Source organism: Oryctolagus cuniculus, chromosome 4, assembly GCF_051225735.1.
Source record: "Oryctolagus cuniculus isolate XC-2025 breed Fujian yellow rabbit chromosome 4, ASM5122573v1, whole genome shotgun sequence".
In the NCBI taxonomy this organism is placed as follows: Eukaryota; Metazoa; Chordata; class Mammalia; order Lagomorpha; family Leporidae; genus Oryctolagus; species Oryctolagus cuniculus.
In genome coordinates this window covers 83,354,606-83,375,486 of record NC_142870.1, presented here as the reverse complement: position 1 = coordinate 83,375,486, position 20,881 = coordinate 83,354,606, and the positions used below count along the sequence as shown (strand labels likewise).

General features: G+C 60.9%; 1 protein-coding gene across 2 annotated transcripts; it reads left to right on the top strand.

Annotated features, from left to right (window-relative positions):
• Window positions 1-20,141, top strand: MELTF (melanotransferrin). 2 transcript variants are annotated; one of them, XM_089330209.1, is made up of 17 exons: window positions 1-155; window positions 946-1,100; window positions 2,135-2,221; window positions 2,541-2,640; window positions 3,579-3,761; window positions 4,305-4,461; window positions 5,131-5,198; window positions 8,838-9,025; window positions 9,235-9,415; window positions 10,002-10,153; window positions 11,024-11,120; window positions 13,033-13,227; window positions 14,027-14,183; window positions 14,268-14,335; window positions 15,930-16,117; window positions 18,232-18,430; window positions 18,713-20,141. In XM_089330209.1, the coding sequence occupies exons 1-17, from the start codon at window positions 107-109 to the stop codon at window positions 18,784-18,786; spliced, it is 2,298 nt and encodes a 765-aa protein (XP_089186335.1). In that variant the 5' UTR covers window positions 1-106; the 3' UTR covers window positions 18,787-20,141.
• Window positions 20,142-20,881: the final 740 nt, after the last annotated feature.

The window sequence follows — 20,881 nt, the reverse complement described above, 5'->3', positions numbered from 1 at the left end:
GCGCTTAAGTAGCTGCGGGCCCCTGAGAGGAAACAGAGGAAGCCCTGGCCGCCGCTCACTCGTTCGCACTCGGACTCAGACCCAGTCCGACCCCCTGGACTGCGCCATGCGGTGCCGAAGCGCGGCTATGTGGATCTTCCTGGCCCTGCGCACCGGTGAGACCCCGCCTCCCGGCCGTGAGAGCAGGGTCCCGGGGGTCCTGAGCCCGCGTCCTCAGGGCAGGGGCGGAGAGCCAAGGCGCGAAGCAAAGGCGTCCAGCGAGGATGGTGGCGGGTACTGGAGGGCTTCTTGGAGGAGGCGGCCTTGAACCTGGCCTTGCAAAAACGAAGCTTTGGACGCCTCAAGGAGCGGTGTTGGGGAGGGTCCCAGGGTGGGAGGCGCTCTTGATGGACGTAGGGCGGGGACGTAGGGGTTCGACGGCGAGAGCCTCGCAGATGCTCGCATACGGGAGACCGAGGCAACCCGGGGAGTGCGGGCTTGGGACGCCTGCAGGGATGCGATTCACAGGGCCGCCCCATAGGAACCCGCAACACTGGCTCCTGCCTTTGCGGCTGCCGCCTCGGGCAGGGGGCCTGGAGTAGCTGCTGGGCGAGCAGCCGGGCTCTCCGGGGTGCCAGGCGGGGCGGGAACCTGAGCCCAGCCTGCGCGCTCCTCCCTCGGCTTCCTCTGCGCCCCCTGACAGCCTACCCCAACCCCCTCATCTTGCTCTCCCGCCCCGGCTGGTGGGGACGGCCAGGGGACGCTGCACAGAGAGGGACCGGAACCAGCCCAGACACAGGCCACTGCTCCAGGGGCGTGGGGCTGGGTCCCTCCCTGGCCACAGAGCTGGGCTCGGAAACCCTCAGTGCCTCCCACTCCGCAGGACGCGCCACTGGGGGCCCCTAGAGGGCGGGAGTCGCTGGGTCCCGGGCTGCCTCACCGTCCCCACTGTCCCCGCGCCCACAGCACTCGGCAGCGTGGAGGTGCGGTGGTGCACCGCGTCCGAGCCCGAGCAGCAGAAGTGCGAGGACATGAGCCAGGCCTTCCGCGAAGCCGGCCTCCAGCCCGCCCTGCTGTGCGTGCAGGGCACCTCGGCCGACCACTGCGTCCAGCTCATCGCGGTGAGTCCTCGCCGCCCCCGTCCCCGCCCCCGCCGGCCGGAGCGGGCTCTGAGTCAGGAGCCGGTGCACAACAGCCTCATTCACCGCTGCGCCAGCCAGGCTGCCCGTTTCCTGCCGCGCGCTGCGGGAGGGGGACCCCGCCCACCCCGCCACGGGGGGGGGGGGGCAGACCATGGAGACACCCTGCCTTTCCAGAACAAGTCCTGTGGGGTTCTGGGACGGGGGAGCCAGCGGTCCTGGGTGGGGGCGAGTGCAGGAGACTCGGGAAACTGGCACGGAAGGTCTTCAGAGGGGACATGAGAGCCGGCCCCAGGGCAGGAGGAGGAGGCCCCTGATGCGCCCCCAAGACCTAATCCAATCAGGCCCCACTGTGAGGGCAGAAACCAGTTACACTGAACTAGAATTCCTTTTTATATTTTGTTTATTTTAGACACACACATCTCCCATCTGTCGGTTCCCTCCCCAAATATCTGCAATGGCCAGGACTGGGCATACCAAGCACTCCATCCGGGTCTCCTGTATGTGTGTGGCAGGGACCCAAGTCCCTGAGCCATCACCTGCTGCCTCCCAGACATTGGCCGGCAACAGGAATCTGGAGTGGAGCAGGGACTTGAACCCAGGCATCCCAAGCAGCATCTTAACCACTGCAGCAAACACTTGCCCCTTGAACTGAATGCCGTGGGCTCCATGGTGGCCACGCGCACTGCCAGCATCCCATTCAGGCACCGCTTCAACTCCCGGCTGCTCCACTTCCAAGCCAGCTCCCTGCTACTTGGCCTGGGAGGGCAGTGGAAGATGGCCTGAGTGCTTGGACCCCTGTACTCATGTGGGAGACCCACATGGAGTTCCAGGCTCCTGGATTTGCCTGGTCCAGCCCCCTGGAGCCATTTGGCCATTTGGAGAGTGAACCAGGGGGTGTAAGATTCTCTCTCTCTCTCTCTCTCCCCCCTCTCTTCTCACCGTAACTCTTTCAAGTAAATAAAATAAAATCTTAAATAAATAAAGAGGGCCTTTATGGGATTCTGTCTACACAGGCCATCTTGGAAAGAACACAAACCGAGTTCATCAGGGGCCGGGGGCTGGGAACAGGACCGTGGGAGCCTCACCTCCCTCTGCCTCTGGTGTGAACCAAGCACAGGCGCATTCCAAACAGCTGGTGGGAAATACGCACTGCCTTTTCAGTCCATTTCTCTGTGCACTTGTTGAAGAGCCCTCACATGCCTGTTAAGACTCCTATAAAATCGATCGTTGATCGTTTTAAATGACACAGTCAGTAACAAGTGAGACCTTGGCCTGGCGCATGGGGAGCGGCTGCAGCCTGAGCCCACAAGGAGGACCGCCAGGACCTCCAGGCTCCTTGGGGGCCCTGGGCCCATGCTGGCTGTCGCCGAGCTCCCCACTCGGTGGGCAGGGATGGGCTGACCAGTGGTTTCTTGCCAGGCCCACGAGGCCGACGCCATCACTCTGGACGGAGGAGCCATTTACGAGGCGGGGAAGGAACACGGCCTGAAGCCCGTGGTGGGCGAAGTGTATGACCAAGGTACGAGGGCGGGGTGGGGGCCAGGGTAGGGGTCAGCCTCAGGGGACAGCTCCCCCCGCCCTGGCTTCCCTGGCACAGCCCTATCCACCCCGCAGTCCCCAAGTCCCAGCTACACAAATCCTCTAAAGACCTCTCTCTCGTTCGCTCTCTTGCTCTCTCTCAAGATTTATTTATTGAAAAGCAGAGTTACAGACAGAAAGAGAGATCTTCCATCTGCAGGTAGGTTCACTCACTACCCAAATGGCCACAACAGCCAGGGCTGGGCCAGACCGAAGCCAGGAGCCAGGAGCTCCATCCGAGTCTCCCACATGGGTGCAGGGGCCAAGCACTTGGGTCTTCTCCTGCCTTCCCAGGTATATCTGCAGGGAGCTGGATCTGAAGTGCAGCAGCTGGGATTCAGGCCAGCACTTGATGTCCAATACCAGTGTCACAGGCAGCAGCTTAACCTGCCACACCACGGTGACAGCTCCAGAACCCCACTTCCTTCTGCTCATAGGCACCCCCAGAATAGGCACGGTGTGTCTTGTGGGCACCCCTCTGGGCCATGCTCAGCTCAGGGCAGTCTTTTGCAAGACTGTAGAGCCCAGCCATTCGGGCTCTTGAGTGACGTGGGGCCACACTGCTACTTGTCTCCGGCTGTTTCTCCCTCGTACTTACTCCACTGCGCCCACAGCACCAGGAAGTCACCTGCCCTGCTCCCCATCCTCCCCGCCACCCCCAACTCCTCCAAGTTCTCTGAGCACCTAGGCCTTCGGAAAGCAAACGACGCACCGGCTGCTCCTGCTCTCTGTGCAAACACAGAGTGCTGCCACACACAGCCGCAGACCCAGCGAAGCACCAGCTGTGCACATGCGCACACACACAAACACACCTCCCAACTCCGTCTGGGCAGCAGGGGCAGGCCGGCCTCCCTCACGACTCCTCTTCTCTGCTCCTAGAGGTGGGCACCTCCTACTACGCTGTGGCCGTGGTCAAGAGGAGCTCCAACGTGACCATCAACACCCTGAGAGGCGTGAAGTCCTGCCACACGGGCATCAACCGCACGGTGGGCTGGAACGTGCCTGTGGGCTACCTGGTGGACAGCGGCCGCCTCTCAGTGATGGGCTGTGACGTGCTCAAAGGTGGGGCGCCAGGCCAGCAGGGTCTCCTGACTGCCGCCTTTCTCTGCTCACACTCACCACATCACACCAGGGGCAGCCCCTCCGTCCTCCCTGCCACCCCACAGCCTCTTTAAAGTGAGATAGGGATGCAGGGGACAGACCAAGAAGGGGGCTGGCCCGGAAAGAGCGAGGCCCGCTGGGGGTGCAGGGGCGCCTGGCTCGGAGGCAGCAGGACATCCGCCCTCAGCTGAGCACAAATATTTGCCGAGGGGCGGACAGGGGCCTGGGCACCGGCCGCAGATCCTGACCCAGGCTGCAGGGCTGCTGGCCCGCCTGGGCTCTGAGGGGACACTCATTAAGTCACGCCTTAGGTCACCCTCCACGTGGCTGCGCTGGAAGTGCAGCCACATGCGGCAGCGTTTGCGAGTGGGCCGCCTCTCAGAAGCACTCCCTCCCAAGGCGCCTGGCTCCTCTGTTTGCGAAGTCTGAAATGACTTTCAGAGGAGCCCCGGCGGGGTCCCCCGGGGGCAGGGGCCGCCGAGTGACCTCTCTCTCCCCCTGCAGCGGTCAGCGAGTACTTCGGGGGCAGCTGCGTCCCTGGGGCAGGAGAGACCAGATACTCGGAGTCCCTCTGTCGCCTCTGCCGGGGCGACACCTCCGGGGAGGGGGTGTGTGACAAGAGCCCCCTGGAGCGGTACTACGACTACAGCGGGGCCTTCCGGTGAGGGGGCCGGGGGCCGCTGGGAGGGGGGGCCCTGGAGGGCGTGGCCTGGCCGCCGAGTCGCACCGAGCGCTGGGGCGCTTCCAGAGGAGCCGGGGAGTGAGCCAGGCTGGGCCTGCTCAGAGTCAGCAGGCTTGCTGGATTGAGAGGTGCGGGCGCGGAGGGAGCAAAGCAGACCGGCCCCACAGGCGGCCCGCCGCAGGTCCCCTGTCCCTGTCGCAGATCGGCAGGCCCCCCGGGCTGAGGCAGGGGAGGGCCGCTCCGGGATGGAGTGTGCCCGACCCACAGCACGCCCCAGAGTGGGGGCGGGGCTGCGGGTTCTGATACAGCACCGCCAAGTGGGAGACCCTGGCCGGCCCCCTCCCCAGTGTGCAGGCCACCGCGGTTCTGCCCCTCTCTCCCAGCCCTCAGAGCTCGTCCCCACCCCACCAGTGAGGATACCAAGCAGGCCCACAGCTGGCAGTGAGAATAAGGAAGGTGCGACCCCTGCCTGGGCGCTGTCATCTTCAGAACTCCCCAGAGAGCAGGCTGCTGTGATGGGGGGTAGGCTAGGAAGGGCCCACACAGCCAGCAAGCGCGCGCGGGGGGGGGGGGGGGGGCACGGCTGTGGGGCCTGTGTTCCCGGGCCTGCAGACAGGCAGGCTCCGCGGCACGGCTTCTCCTCTGCAGGTGCCTGGCAGAAGGCGCAGGGGACGTGGCCTTTGTGAAGCACAGCACGGTGCTGGAGAACACGGATGGTGAGTGGGCGGCTCGGGCCAGGGCGGCCCAGGCTCGCGGTCCCCAGAGGCAGTGGGGAGTGGGTGCTGGAGTACAGGGCTGCTCTTGAGGAGGTCCCAGTGCCCCAGAACCTTCGCGCTCCCATCTGCAAAAAGGGAGAGGCGAGTCTCGCCCGCCCACAGGGTCCCCAGCGCTGTGAGGGCAGAGGGCCAGACCCCGCTGCTCTGACCACCCCCCCCCCCACCGCCCCGGAGTCTGGCATCTACCATTCAAAAGAGTTTGCAGACTCCCAGGAGGCCTCATCCACTGTCCCCCGGGCACCTTTCTCCCCTGAAGAAGCCACTCCTTGTGCGCCCCCCCCCCCCCCCCCCCGCACAAGAGGCCACTAGGTTGGCAATGGCTCCAATTGCTCCCTTGGATGGCTCCAATTTACGTTTGAAAGTCGAGTTTTGAAAAAGTTCTAAGAGCAGATTGCATGCTGTCTGTTCTTATATTCATTTATTGTTTAAGGTTTATTGTTTATCTGAAAGGCAGAGTTACAGAGATAAGGAGAGACAGAGAGATCTTCCATCCACTAGTTCACTCCTCAAATGGCCACAAGAGCTGGGTCTGGGCCAGGCGGAAACCAGGAGCTTCATTGAGGTCTCCCATGTGGGTGGCAGGGACCCAGGCACTTGGGCCATCATCTGCTGCTTCCCCAGGTGCATCAGCAGGGAGATGGATTGGAAGTGGAGCAGCCTGGGACCAGCACTCACATGGGATGCCGGTGTTGCAGGCAGCAGCATAACCGGCTGCCCCTTCCAATCCCTGTGCGTGTGTGTGCATGTCTCTGTGTGTGTGTGTATACGTGTGTGTGTGTATACATGTGTGCTGGCACATTCAAGCCGGCCTCTGCTTCTTCCACCGTGAAAACTTCCCAGAGATGTGTGCCTGGCCGCAGTCAAGTTCAAGAGCTGTAACGCTGGCCATGTGGTCCAATCTCCTGGCAATATTGGGGGCTCACCTCTGTCCCAGGCTGTCCCCCGTGGCCAGGATTCACCTGTGGCCTCACCTGTGGTGGCGCATGGTCTGTAGTTGTTGGAGCGCCTTTGTTTCCCCTTATCTCACAGCAGTTTCTAGTTTCTCCATGTTTTGTATGACACTGACGTTTTTCAAGAGTCGGGCCAGTTATTTTATAGCCTGTCCCTGAATTTGGATCTGCCTGAAGATCATTTCTTTTTTTAAACTAGATATAATTTACATGCTGCAAAATACACTCTTTTTTGAAGTACAATTCTGTGCGTTTTTCCAAAAACATGGAGTTGTGTAACCACACCAGTTGGGGTGCTGGTGGGGACAGACTTTCACCCGAAAGCTTCACTCCTGCCCTGCTTCCTATAGATTTATTTACTTATTTATATATTTGAAAGTCAGAATTGCAGCGAGACAGAAGACAGAATTGCGGGAGAGACAGAAGGGGGAGATCTTCTACCTGCTGATTCACTCCCAAAATGGCTACAATGGCCAGGGCTGGGCCAGGCCAAAGCCAGGAACCCGGAGCTTCTTCCAGGTCTCCCATATTGGTGGTGGGGCCCAAATACTGAGGACATCTTCCACTGCTTTTCCAGGAGCCTTAGCAGGGAGCTGGACGGATGGAGCATCCAGGACTTGAACTGGTGCCCATCTGGGATGCTGGTGTTACCTGCTACACCACAGCGCCAGCCCCACTCCTGTCTCCCCCCTCTCCCCCGGTGACACCGGCAGCCTTCTGTCTCAGGTTTGCCTGTTCTGGGATGTCTGACCAGCGCGGTTTCTTGCTAACCAGTGTCTTGCTGTTGCCCAGTGCATTTCGAGTCAGAGTCCACCGTGTTCGCAGTCAGCACTCTCGCATGAAGGCCCGCCGGGCGTGGATCCAAGACAGAGAAGGCAGGGGACCTAGAAAAGGAGAAAGCTGGCGGAGCTCTCCAGAGGGCAGCCCTATGAAAGCAGGCACGCCTGGGTGGAGCCCCAAGACGAGTGGAGCCAAGGAGAATTTGGAAGGCGAAAGGAGTAAGGATGTGTTGTGTTTAAGTCAGCTTTTTTAAGGCTTTAATGGCCATCAACAAGACCCAAGAAAGTCATTTTTTCCAAAGAGGGTTTTTATGCCAAAGGAGCCTAAGAGTGGGATGGACAGAAGGGTCTGGGGTCGCCCCCAGCTGGCGGGAGGTGGAAGTGCCTGGCTGGTCATGGGCCTCACCCGGACCACACTACCCCAGGGTCTACCTAGAGACTGTGCAGCTGTTTAAAAACAGAGAAGGGCTGGGAGCAGGAGTGGGGGAGAGCATTGCATCCAGTCGTTAGGAGTGCCAGGAACTTCCAGGCAGCCTTTAAAAACAACCTTTATGGAGTTTTCCAAACGCTTACGCTGTTGTTTTTGGAGTTTTGTTTTTAAATAGCTTGGGAGTGAATATTTTCATGACCCCGCAAATTATCCTTTCCCGTCTACTCCCTGGTGGAGGGTTTTAATTTAAAAGTCATACAAATGGGGTTGGGCGCGGGGCTCAGGGGTAAGATGGTGCCTGGGATGCCTGCCCGGGTTCAAGGCTCAGCTCCACTTGGAGTCCAGCTTCCTGCTAACGTGTGCCCCGGGAAGCAGTAGTGATGGGTCAAGTATTTGGGTCTCTGCCACCCACACGGGAGCCCTGGATTGTGTTCAGGGCTCCTGGTTTCAGCCTGGATCATTCTCTCTCCATCTCTCTGCCTTTCAAATAAACAAAAAATAAAAATTTTTGGCATAAAAATATTGTTCCATAGGACCATTGTGGTTTTGTTACAGTCCATTAACTTTAGTCCTCTTAATATTTCTATTTGGTGTCAATAGTCACTCTTCCAAACAGATCTTGTTTTCTATTAAGACACTAATGAGTATCAAAAACTTCTAGTACTGTGGAAAAACACCTTATAGAGAGAAGTGGGGAAAAAAAAACAGGATACAAAATTGCCTTTCCACTATGTCCTTGACCATATTAAAAATGGTTAGAGGGGCCGGTGCTGTGGCACAGCAGGTAAAGCCACCTGCAGTGCCGGCATCCATATGGACACCGGTTCGAGTCCCAGCTGCTCCACTTCAGATCCAGCTCCCTGCTAATACACCTGGGAAAGCAGTGGAGGATGACCAAGTGCTTGGGCCTGGCCTAGTCCCAGCTGTTGTGGCCATTTGAGGAGTGAACCAGCAGAGGGAAGATTGTGTGTGTGTGTGTGTGTGATTGTCCTTCTCTTTCACTGTAACTCTACCTTTCAAGTAAATAAATAGAAGTATTTTTTTAAAATGGTTAGAAAAGGTGAACAGAAACAACAGTAGGAGAAAAGGCCTTCAGGAGACACAGCAAACCGTTGCCAGCCAGGGCTGCAGGTAAAGCTTCGGGGAGTTAACCTCTTGCAGTCCGGAGCGCAGTTCCAGGAAGATTCTGTGGGGCGCGTCCCCACCCTGTCCCTGCCCCTGCCCCACCCTGCCCTGCAGCAGTGAGCTCCGCCTGGACTCCTGGTGCCTCCTCCTCTCCTCCCCAGCTCTTACTTCGCTCCTGTGGGTCTAGTTGGCAGAGGCCTCGGGTCCAGTTTATTAACAGACCTGGTGAGAGGTAGGAGTCTGTGCAGACGGCCGGCCCCTCGCCCTCCGCTCAGCCCAGGCTCCGTCTTCCCAGGGAGAACACTGCCCTCCTGGGGCCACATGCTGATGTCACGGGACTTTGAGCTGCTGTGCCGGGACGGCAGCCGGGCCAGCGTCACCGAGTGGCAGCACTGCCACCTGGCCCGGGTGCCCGCCCACGCCGTGGTGGTCCGGGCCGACACCGACGCAGGCCTCATCTTCCGGCTTCTCAATGAGGGCCAGGTGAGTTTGGGGCCTCCCGCACCACCGTCCTACACACAGCTCCCCAAGTGGTCACTCCCCTCCCGGGCTGAGTCAAGGGGGGGCCTGGAGGAACAAGCCCGAGCTGGGGAGCCAGGCTGGTGAGGGGCAGAGGGCAGCAAGGAGTGGCTGACTGTGGCGGGGCCCAATGAGGCACCCTCTGCAACCCCCACCCCCACCCCTCGGTACAGCGGCTGTTCAGCCACGAGGGCAGCAGCTTCCAGATGTTCAGCTCGGAGGCCTACGGCCAGAAGAACCTGCTGTTCAAAGACTCCACGCTGGAGCTGGTGCCCATCGCCACACAGACCTACGAGGCCTGGCTGGGCCCCGAGTACCTGCACGCCATGAAGGGTCTGCTCTGTGACCCCAACCGTAAGTGCACTTGTCCACCCACATCCACCCACACGGATGGACTGTGGCATGGCAGGGCTCCCTGGCGAGGTGGCAGGGAAGGCCAGCGGGGGTCTCTTGTCTCCATGGGACCCTGTCACGCCTCACCCCTCCTTCAGGAGTGTAGGGAGGAAGCATGTCTGCAGGTGGACGCCCTCTGTGCTCCCGCGGCTGGGGTCCAGGTCTGTCTTGGAGGTTAGCCACTGACTCCTGCCAGTGCTCCCTCTGCAGCCTGTCGCTGCTTCCTCTCTCTACCCGGGCTGCAGCCATGGCTCATGTGTTCCTCTCGCCTGGACTGGTGCAGTAGCTTGTCAGTGGGCTTCCTACCTGCAGCCCCGCTGTGCCTGTCTGACACAGACCCTGAGTCAGGGGCATGGCAGCTGGGCCTGCCTCCAGGCCAGGTGAGATGGATAGTTAGTCCCGCTCTGTGTAAGGAAGCAGGACCAGGTATTTAAATAACTTAACCTGAACACACAGCCAATGAGAGAAAGGCCCAGAATTTTCCTTGGGTCTGACTCCAAGTTCTTCCCACGAATGCGCCGGCCTCCCACGCCCACCGCTGCCACAGGGCTGCCCCCATACCTGCGCTGGTGCGTGCTGTCCACCCCCGAGATCCAGAAGTGTGGAGACATGGCCGTGGCCTTCAGCCGGCAGAGGCTCAAGCCGGAGATCCAGTGTGTCTCGGCGGAGTCCCCCCAGCACTGCATGGAGCAGATCCAGGTGGGAGCCGTGCCCACCCGGGGAGGGGAGGTGGGGTGGGTCAAGTGGACAGATTGCAACCACACAGGTGGTCCTTCCCGCCGGCCCCCATGCCCTGGGAGGAGAGGGGCATCTCTCCTGCACAAATCCCACCACTGACCTGGGGCCCACAAGGCCCTCAGGGAGCAGCAGCCCTCTCCAAGGGAGCCCCGCCTCCTTAATGAGCAGAGCACTGTGGCCAATCCCTGGCCTTGGACAACTCCCTTCCCCTTTCTGAATCTCGGTTTCCCCTTATGCACAAGACAGAGTCATTGTATGTTAAATGTTTTTTTATATTTATGTATTTATTTGAAAGGCAGAGTGACAGAGAGGAAGAGGCAGTGGGAAAAAGAGCCATCTCCCATTTGCTGGATTATAGCCCAGATGGCCGCAACAGCCAGGAGTTAGGAACTCCAGCCACATCTCCCATGTGGGTGGCAGGGGCCCAAGTACTTGGGCCATCATCTGCTGGCTTCCCAGGCGCATTAGCAGGGAGCTGGGTCAGAGGCAGAGCAGCTGGGACTAGAACTGGTACTCCCATATGAGATGCTGGTTTCGTAAGCGGCGGCTTACCCACTGAGCCACGTGAGGGGCGCCTGTGTTAAACCTCTTTGATAGCAGCCTGCACTTAGGAATAGATCCATCACAATCTAGCGCAGCAACATGCAGATACAGACAGACCCACGGCCTGGAGAGAGGGGAAGCAGGGTGACTCCGGGGCTGGGGTGCTCGCTGCTGCACTTCACTCTACTCTTCATCCTGGCCCCGCCCAGACCAGAGCCGGCCCCTCCATCAGATCCTGACACCCAGAGGGGCCCGCGCCAGCCCGGTGGCTCTTCCTGTTCCCTTCAGGCTGGGCACATCGATGCTGTGACCCTGAACGGGGAGGACATTCACACAGCGGGGAAGACTTATGGGCTGATCCCGGCTGCCGGGGAGCTGTATGCCGGTGAGTGCCCTGCCAGCGCCTGGCCTCGGCCAGGTGGGCCTTGGTTTTTTTATTTTAAGATTTTATTTTTATTTATTTGAAAGGCAGAGTTACAGAGAGAGAGAGATCTTCTGATCTTCCATCTACTGGTTCACTCCCTAAATGGCCACAACAGCCAATCCAAAGCCAGAAGCCTCATCCGGGTCTCCACCTGGGTGGGTGCAGGAGCCCAAGAACTTGGGTCATTTGCTGCTTTTCCAGGCCATTAGCAAGAAGATGCATTGGAAGTGGAGCAGCCAGGACTCGAACTGGTGCTCATATGGGATGGCAGCAGAGCTGCAGGCCATGGCTTAACCTGCCATGCCACAATGCTGCTCTGGTGTTGGTATTGTTATGAATGCAAACACTTGCCCCCTGAGCCATTTTTGGAAGCTCCAGCCCTCCCTCCATGCCTCTGTGTGCTGTTCCCAGGCCAGCCCCTCTGGCCCAGCCTCAGTCCCCTACCTGTTCAGCAGATGTCCCCAAGGAATCACAGTAAATACGCCAGGTTTTGCAGATAGTCTAGGTACATATTCTTCGTTTTATGTATTTGAGAGGCAGACTGACAGAAAAGGAGAGACAGAGATCTTCCATCTGCTGGTTCACTCCCAAATGGCTGCAAGAGCTCAGGCCTGGGCCAGCCTGAAGCCAGGACCCAGGAGCTTCATCCAGGTCTCTCACATCAGTGGCAGGGGCCCAAGGACTTGAGCCATCACCTGCCACCTCCCAGAATGCATCTGCACTCCCTGGATGGGAAGGTGGAGGCAGGACTCAATCCAGACAGTTCCATATGGGCTGTGGGCATCCCATGTGATGGCCTGGCCCACTGTACCGCAACACCCACCCCGAGTCTTCCTTCAAAATAACCCTTAGAGAAATACATAAGGCACTCAGCTTGCAACCCAGGCCACAAAGCTGGCAGACCGTTGCACGCCTGAGGCTCCCCAACCTCCTGCTGCCCTGCCCATCGTGACCTGTGGAAGGGGTCTCAGATGCTCCCTGGTCAGCCAGCGCACACCTTCTCAGGCCTGGGCAGGAGCTTTGGTTTATCTCTTAAAAAAAAAAAAAAAAATTAAAGGGCCAGCGCTGTGGTGTAGAGGGTAAAGCCGCCGCCTGCACACGGGTGTCCCATCTTGAGTCCTGGCTGCTCTTCTTCCGATCCAGCTCCCTGCTAATGCACCAGGGAAAGCTCAAGTCCTTGGTCTCCTGCACCCACGTGGGAAACCGGATGAAGCTCCTGGGCCCTGGCTTCACTCTGGCCCAGCTCTGGCCGTTGTGGCCATTTGGAATAAAAGACCAGTGGATGGAAGAGTTCTCTGTCTCTCCCTCTCTGTAACTCTGCCTTTCAAATAAGTAAAATGAATCTTAAAAAAAAATTAATTTTACTTAAGAGGTTAGCGGGAGACAGCGAGAGCTCCCACCCACTGGTTCACTCCCTAAATGCCTCTATTTGGGGCTGAGCCAGGCTGAAGCTGGGAACAAGGAACCCAATCCACATCTCCCACGTGGGTAGAGACCCAATTCCTGGGGCCATCGCCACTACCTCCCAGGGAACTGCACCGGCAGGAAGCTGGGAAGCAAACCCAGGCACCCCGACATGGCCAGGGTGTCCTGAACACCAGGCCAACCCCCCTCCTGGTTTGTCTCCTAAGTGGTGACCTCGGGGCCTTGTGTGCCTCCCACCTGGATGTGAGAAATCTCTGGGTTGAGGGAAATGCTTCTCCCAGGAGGTGAGGAAAGTGCCTCCTGGGTGTAAGGAGAGAAAGGAGTGAGGGCTGTTGGGAGAAGTGGGGGCCACACAGGCTGCTCCCCCGGGCAAGGCAGCGGCAGGGCTGGGATGTGCCCCCGCCCCGCCCGCAGGGGAGGGGCGGCTCATGGCGCCCGCCTCCCCCAGCGGACGACAGGAGTAACTCGTACTTCGTGGTGGCCGTGGTGAAGCGAGACAGCGCCTACGCCTTCACCGTGGACGAGCTGCGCGGGAAGCGCTCCTGCCACCCCGGCTTCGGCAGCCCGGCCGGCTGGGACGTCCCGGTGGGCGCCCTCATCCACTGGGGCTACATCCGGCCCAGGAACTGCGACGTCCTCACAGGTACCGCCCTCCGCGGGGCTCTCCGCTCCAACTGGCTGCTGCAGCCAGAGCTCAGCGCAGGCGCTCCTGACAGGGCCCCCGGCCCCTGGGGAGGTTGGGGGGTGTGCTTGGCCACCTCTGCGACCGGCAGGGTGTCAGGTGTTCTAGGGGGGACACCGTGGACCCCAGCCCACCGTACCCCCGGAATGGGGCCAGCAGCCCTGGCCCCAGGGGTTGGGTGTGTGCATAGATCTGTGCCTGGCTGTGTCACCATGCACCCTGGGACTGTCCCCAGCCCCCGGCAGTGCCTGGATGCCTTGTTGGAAAGCAGCTGGGCGCCCACCCAAGTCCAAGCGTCCCCATGAGCGCTAGGTTGGGGACAGAAGGAAAGCCCCATCCGTGTGTTCATGCAATCCTCGTGGCAGGGGAAGGCGGTGGGCAACAGGCAAGACCCATGTGCTCAGGAGGGACCACGCCCTTCTGTCCCCCACTGGTAACTCAGAAGAAATGAAAAGTCTTTTCTCAGCCAGCCCCTGGGGTTGCAGGGACAGCAACAATAGCTTATGAGGTGGTGAGCTCCCTGTTCCCAAGGGAACTCAAGCACAGGCTGGCTGACCACAGTTCTTCCCCCAGGCTATAGAGACAACCTCTGCCTCCTGTCTGCTCCTGTGCCCTTCCCAGGGGGACGCACCCCCTCCCAGGGGAACCCCATGGAAGGCAGGGCAGAGGGGTGGCCTGGAGCCCCAGGGCCAGGCCAAGCGGGGGTGAGAGTGGGGACTCCAGAGCCCAGTTGCTCACCCCCATCTCACCCCTTCCCCAGCGGTGGGTCAGTTCTTCAACGCCAGCTGTGTGCCGGTGAACAACCCCAAGAAGTACCCCTCCTCGCTGTGCGCACTCTGCGTGGGTGACGAGCAGGGCCGCAACAAGTGCACTGGCAACAGCCAGGAGCGGTACTATGGCGACAGTGGCGCCTTCAGGTACTGGGCCACCAGGGGGCCTGGGGCCGGGGTCTGCTCAGAGGTGGCTCCCTCCTGACTCCCACCCTGCCCCGTGTGCGGCAGGTGCCTGGTGGAGGGTGCAGGGGACGTGGCCTTCGTCAAGCACACGACCATCTTTGACAACACAAATGGTATGTGAACCGGGTCAGGGGGCCACACCCCACCCCCAGCACTATCCAGGCACCTGGATTCCCTAAGTTTGGGGCCCACGTGGCAGCTGGAGAAACTGAGTCAAGAAGGCCCTGCCTGGGGGCATCCTGGGGACCTGGAGGAGCGGAGCGGGAGACACGGTCAGAACAGACCTCCAGCCACAGGCCTGGTGTGCAGGACGCACGGAGGCCGTTGCTGGTCCAGGATTCCAGTCCCTAACCCACTGAAAGGGTAAACACTCAGGCTCACTGCATTTGGAAACTCCCGCCTGCCCCAGATGAATCAGGGGGGACAAGGTGTGTCTGAGTGGGGATGCAGCAAGGCCTCGGGCACGGGTGCACATCAGCAACTGGTGTCAGGTCCGGAGCGGTTCACTGTCGCACGCAGGAACGTCACTGTGCGGCCCCAACCACACGGAGGCAGGGCCCACCCCCGGAGCGTTCTGTTCTGCAGGTGGTGCTTCCGCTGGGGAAAAGAGCCTGGAGATGCTGTGCTGCAAGCCCTGAGGTCCAGCCAGAGCTGGGCTTCCCGGAGGGTGTCCCCGCCCCTCAGCCAGAGGACCCCCTTGGCCCGGGGACAGGACGCTGCTGGTCCCAGCACCTGGTGCTTCTACCTCCTGCCTGCACCCCAGGCTGTGAAACCCCAGCCTTCCCCACTCCATCCCAACCCCCCTTCCCAGAGGCACAGCCCAGAAGGGCACAGGTGTGGCCCACAGTGATGGGGGAAGCCAGCTATGCAGGAAAAGCCAGTACTGGAAGACTCAGATGCCCTCTGCCTCAGGTCACGCAGGTGGTGGGCTGGGCTGGCACCTCCAGGCCCGAAGCCTTCCACTACCCAAGTTGCCACTCCACTACCCAAGCTCCCACAAAGACCAGCCAGGGCCAGGTCAGGGGCTCTGCATACTCCTGCCGAAGCCACCAGTCCCACCTCGTGCTGGACCCCAGCCAGGTGGTCCCGAGAAGAGAAGGGTAGAGCCGGAGAAGCCCCTTAGGAGATTCACCTGCGGTGAGGCACCCACTGCCCGCAGGCTCGCTTCCCTATCATCGTGGGCTCTACTGGGGACCCACCTGGAGCTCCTCTGGGAGAGGAGGGTGGGTACTGAGTGAAGCACAAGATAGCACAGGGACCAGCCGCCTGCCCCAGCATCACCTGGTTCAGAATGCAGATTCCTGGGCACCACGGAGACCTACCCGACAAGCAGAGAAACGGCCCCTAAGGCCCTCATGTGGTGTGCTGCCCCCTCCAGTTTGAGAAGGTCAGGCCCAAGGGTATAACACACAGATGGGACTCTGCCCGGGGCTAAATAACAGCCTCCGTTCCCTCACCTGGGGGGCTATGGGTCCTGCCCCGCGCCACGGCCAGGAGGGTCGGGCAGTGTTGTAAAGCGCATGTCACTCAGTAGGAGCGCCCCGCGCCCTGCCCATGGCAGCCCTCGCTCACAACACAGCAGGGCTGGCTTCCCTGTGCTGCTAAGAAGCAGGTGCCGGGACAACAGAGCACGCTGGGGACCCGAGCAGAGGGAGCCAGGGTCGGGAGCGCAGCAACCCTGAACACCGCCCGGCTCCGTCCTCTCAGGCCACAATCCCGAGCCGTGGGCTGCCCATCTGAGGAGCCAGGACTACGAGCTGCTGTGCCCCAACGGCGCGCGAGCAGAGGCGCACCAGTTTGCCGCCTGCAACCTGGCCCAGATTCCGTCCCACGCCGTCATGGTGCGGCCCGACACCAACATCTTCACCGTTTACGGACTGCTGGACAAGGCCCAGGTGAGCCAGCCCCGGGGGCACAGGGGAGCCAGGGCCCTCAGAGCAGCCTGGGGGAAACTCTGTGATTGTCACTTTGGGATGTCCCTCCAGCAACCCTCACCCCATCCCCTACATCATTCATTTTTCCTTTTCAACTGCATCATTCTCACCAATATATAAACAGGTGGGTAATTATTTATAAAGATTTATTTGAAAGGCAGAGTTACAGAGGCGGAGGCGGGGGAGAAGGGGAGAGAGAGACAGAGAGAGATCTTCCATCCGCCAGTTCACTCCCCAAATGGCTGCAATGGCTGGAGATGGGCCAATCCAAAGCCAGAAGCCAAAAGCTTCTTCCAGGTCCTTCACATGGACGCAGAGCCCCAAGGACTTGCGCCATCCTGTGCTGCCTTCCCAGGCCATAGCAAGGAGCTGGATCGGAAGTGGAGAAGCCCGGAATCAAACCAGCACCCATATAGGATGCCGGCACTGCAGGTGGCGCTTTACCCACTGTGCCACAGTGCCAGCCCAAAACTGTTATTTTTACAAACTTTTAAAAAATGAACTATTCCTCTCAGTTTCTCATCCTCCTGTAGCCATAATTCCACTCCCTTGCAGAGTGAGCGCAGTCGGCTCGTCCGTCATCTCCTCTCCTGGTCTCGCGGTGGGCGGGCCCTTCACAAGGTCACAGCAATGCAGTTTGCTAGGTGCAGTGGTCGTCCCTCCATTCTCCCAGCAGTTTTGGCCTCCTCCCAACGGAAGCACTCTGCCCCTGCCTCCCCCACCTCTCTGGCCACTGCTTTCAGGTCCCTTTGGCTTCTCCCTGCTCACCTCCCTGTGCATGCTGGAGCAGCCAGGCTCCAGCCCCAAGCCTCCTCTCTGTGTACACCTACTCCCTTGCTGACCCCACCCAGTCCCATGCCATCAAATACCTTGTGTTCACAGAAGGGCCTGCCTGTGCATCCTCAGCCCTGGTCGGATCCCAAGCTTGCGCACTTAACAACTGCCTGCCTGACACCCTACTTCCACCAGACAGCTCACCTGTCAGGTCCAAAGCTCTCACTCCTCCCAGCCTCCTCTGCTCTGGTCGATGCCAACCCCAGTCTTTGCATTTCCCAGAAGCCCTTATTGGACTCCTGGCTTCTCCCCGACTCTGTATCCAGCCCATCAGCAGGTCTCAATGACTGCACTTCCAAAACACATCTGGAATTTGAACTCTGGCAACAGTGCACTGGTTTCTAACCCCTCAGCACCATCTCTCTCTCTCTCTCTCTCTCTCTCTCTCTCTCTCTCTCTCTCACACACACACACACACACACACACACACACTGATTTAGGCTGAAATTGCCCTCCTGCCACGCACCTGCAGCACAGAACAGCAGACGCTGCTGGCTCTCCAAGAGTTCCTGCTAAACTGGAAATGACCTCCTTCCCAGAGTCCCCCGTCCCAGCAGTTCTTTGCCCTGGGCCCCTGGGCTTCCCCGGGGGGCTCTCTAAGAGCCCTGTGTGGGTGCGCCTTGTTCTCGAGGAAAAGGCTGACGGCTCCCACCAGCCCCTCAAGAGCATCCGTGCGTCCTCCGGCAAGCGCTGACTGCCGCCCTGCTCCTTCTCAGCGCTGACAGAGGCCACGCCTGCCCCCCACGCGGCTTCATTCCTAATACGCAGGCGATACGCAGGCGGTTGAACTTTCTCATTCAGGCTAAAGCCATTGCCCACTTAACCCCAGGGGTCTCTGCAGGGACTGGAGCCCAGCACTGCCTTTGGGACCCCAGGGAGGAGGTGTGAAGACCTCCCCACTCGTCCACTCTTATCTCTGTGATGGAACAGGCGAAATTGTTGGGGCTTGTGGGAAAGGACACCCATGCAGCCAAGAGGGAAGGCATCGCAGGAAAGGCTGGGATGCTGAGCGCGCCCAGCAAGGTGCACAGGCATCCGCTCTCCTGGGGGGGGGGGGGGGGGTCTCTTCCTGTAACCCTTCCGCTTCAGTTCTGCACCCACGACCTGGCTCGCTGGGTGTCAGCACCCGCGACCACCCCAGCCCTCTTTGAGGAGACGTTGGTCAGTGGTGCCTTCTCTTGGGGCCACGGTATGATGGCGTGTGAGCCGCGGTGGACGGCAGGTGTGCTCGGTGCTTGCAGGACCTGTTTGGAGACGACCACAACAAGAACGGGTTCAAGATGTTCGACTCCTCCAGCTACCACGGCCGAGACCTGCTCTTCAAGGACGCCACGGTGCGCGCTGTGCCTGTGGGCGAGAGGACCACCTACCAGGACTGGCTGGGGCCGGACTACGTGGCGGCTCTGGAAGGGATGCAGTCACAGCGGTGCTCAGGGGCAGGTAGGCCGCGGGGACAGCCGAGGACCTGGCCGCTCCCCCCTTTCCCTCGCAATCCGTGGGGACACCAAGGCGCCCTGGGTGTTGGTGCCCGAGCAAACCATGGCGGGGGGGGGGGCTCTAAACGAGGGAGACATGTCACCAGAGAACAGAATGCTGGAAGAGTGTAATTCTGAAAGGAATGAATATATAAAAACAGGGTGGGGGTAGCACGGGGGGGGGGGGGCACGGCGCCAGCGGGCGGCCCGGGCGCTGAGGCCCCTGACCACGGTGTTTCTCTGGCAGCCGTCGGCGCCCCCGGGGCCTCGCTGCTGCCGCTGCTGCCCCTGGCTGCGGGCCTCCTGCTGTCTTCGCTCTGAGAGCAGCCCCGGGCAGCCTCGGCCCCGGCAGGGGAGCCTGCGCGGAAGCTTCCTGAACGAGCCCGCGCCCTGGCTGGATGTGGTTACCTCGGCGAGCCGCGGGGCCGCGCTTCCCCCGCCCTCCCCGCACCCCCGGGCGTCCTCCCCGCACCCCGGGCGTCCTCCCACCGCTCGCGCCCGGAACCGACGCCAGTGCGGGGGCACGGCCGGCCCCGCGCCTGGCAGCGGCGCCTCCCGCGGGCCTGGCGCGCTTCCCGAAGCCTCGCGGCGGCGGCGGCGGCGGCGGCGGCGGGGGCCGGTTGCCACGGGAACCGGTGCCCACGAGGCCGCCGAGAACCCCCGGCAGCCCGCACGGCGCCCCCTGCAGCCCGCACGCCGGAGCCCCTGGTCCTCAAGGCTCCGGGGCCGCCTCCCTCCTGAGGACACAGCCCAGCCGCCAGAGCAGGGCAGCCGTTGGCCACAGTCAGCGCTTTGTCCTTGTCTGCTGAGGCCTGGCGTGGCCCCGGCCTTGCACAGGTCATTGTGCGGGGCTGCCCAGGGACAGGAGCCAGAGTTGGACTCTAGGAACCCCCGGAAGAGGCTTTGGTGGGAGGGCGCAGGCCGCAGGAGTGGGGTCCGCAGCTCCCGCTGACCCCCTAGTGTGGAAGTCTGGCCTCAGGCCTCTGCGTGCCCTGCCCCTCCCTGGGGTGACCCGGGCGGGCTCCTTCCCGGTGATGCTCCTGCTGGAACCCCATTCCTGAGTGTCCTGCTTAGCTCAGGCGCTGCTTATCCTCTCCCTCCGCCCCCAGCACGGTGCCATGACCCTCCCCTCTTGCTGGGCGTGTGGGCCACAGTCGCCTCCCGGGCCTGGAGCGGGAGGTGACCTGGGCCTGCGAGTCCCCTGCCAGGGCTCAGTACCAGGGTGAGCTCCCGCTGGGCTCCCAGCCCGCACCTCTTGGACCCCAGCCACTCCAAAGGGAGCCAGCAGGTGGAGCCTGCAGTGGGGCCTCCCATACCGCCATGCTCCTGCCTTGGAGGAGAAGTTCCAGAACTGCCAGCTCTTACTCTGAAGTTTGCTCCCTTTAAAAAAAGAGAAGAAAGAGGAGCAAGCCTCGCTGTCAGGAGCCTGGGGACGGCGTGGGCCTGGAGCTATTTGTATCCCGGTGTGCGGGGGCCTGGGGACACTCACGACAGGCTGGCTTCCCAGCGGCTCGCCCCCGCCTGTGGGCGCTGGGATCCCAGCCATCTCTCAGCACCCGAGGAGGCCCCAGCAGCGCCCGAGCCTCCGCCACGCCGTCCTGAGGGCCCGGCCACCTCCAGCCCCTTGCCCCAGAGACAGCCAGTGACTCTCGCGACCTGATGATTGTTTATTTTCAGTTTTTTTTGTTTGTTTGTTTGTAAAGGCAGTGTGTGCAGCGAGAAGCGTATTTTTGGGTGGCTCTCCTGGGCTGGTGTGCTGCCCAGGCCAGGACACCCGTGCCCTGTGCTGCTGGGGGTGTGTCCTGTGTGAGTGCTGCGTGAGTCGTGTTCCTTTATCAGGCGCCGGGCCAGGCTCGCTCGTTAGCGCTAACGAAAGATGATGATTTGATTAATAATAAAGCTGGACAGCCCTGCCCAAGCAGAAGCTTGGATCCTAACAAACTCTCTGCTGCTGCTCTGGGGCCTTTACAGGTGCTCACGAGTGGCAGAGTCGGCTCAGAGACCCTTCTCACAGAGCCGGGATCCAGGAGCACGTGGCCGGCAGGCCCCCCTGCCTTCTCCCATCTGTCCTGGCTCTCTGGCCCCCGCAGCACCTCCGGCCGTCCCAGCTGCCTCCGCCCCCTCGGACTCTTGGGTGTCCGCTCCTCTGGGGACCATGTGCGGAGGATGTAGACTTCCCTGCTGCCCCTGCCCCGAGTCTCCAAAATAATCCACCTCCGCCTCGTCGGCAAGCTCCCTGCAGACTACGCCCGAGCAAGGGTTGACCTGGCTTTGTGTGTGAGAGCAGTGCCCTCAGACAGGGACGTGCACGCAGGTTCCTTTTTAAAATAGATTTATTGTATTTATTTGAAAGGCAGGGTTACAGAGTGGGGAGGGAGAGAGAGAGAGAGAGAGAGAAATCTTCCATCTGCTGTTC

Coding starts and splice junctions, on each gene's coding strand:
- MELTF (XM_089330209.1), top strand. CDS start 107: ATGCGGTGCCGAAGCGCGGCTATGTGGATCTTCCTGGCCCTGCGCACC. Junction 156..945: donor CTTCCTGGCCCTGCGCACCG/GTGAGACCCCGC, acceptor CCGCGCCCACAG/CACTCGGCAGCGTGGAGGTG. Junction 10,154..11,023: donor ACTGCATGGAGCAGATCCAG/GTGGGAGCCGTG, acceptor TGTTCCCTTCAG/GCTGGGCACATCGATGCTGT.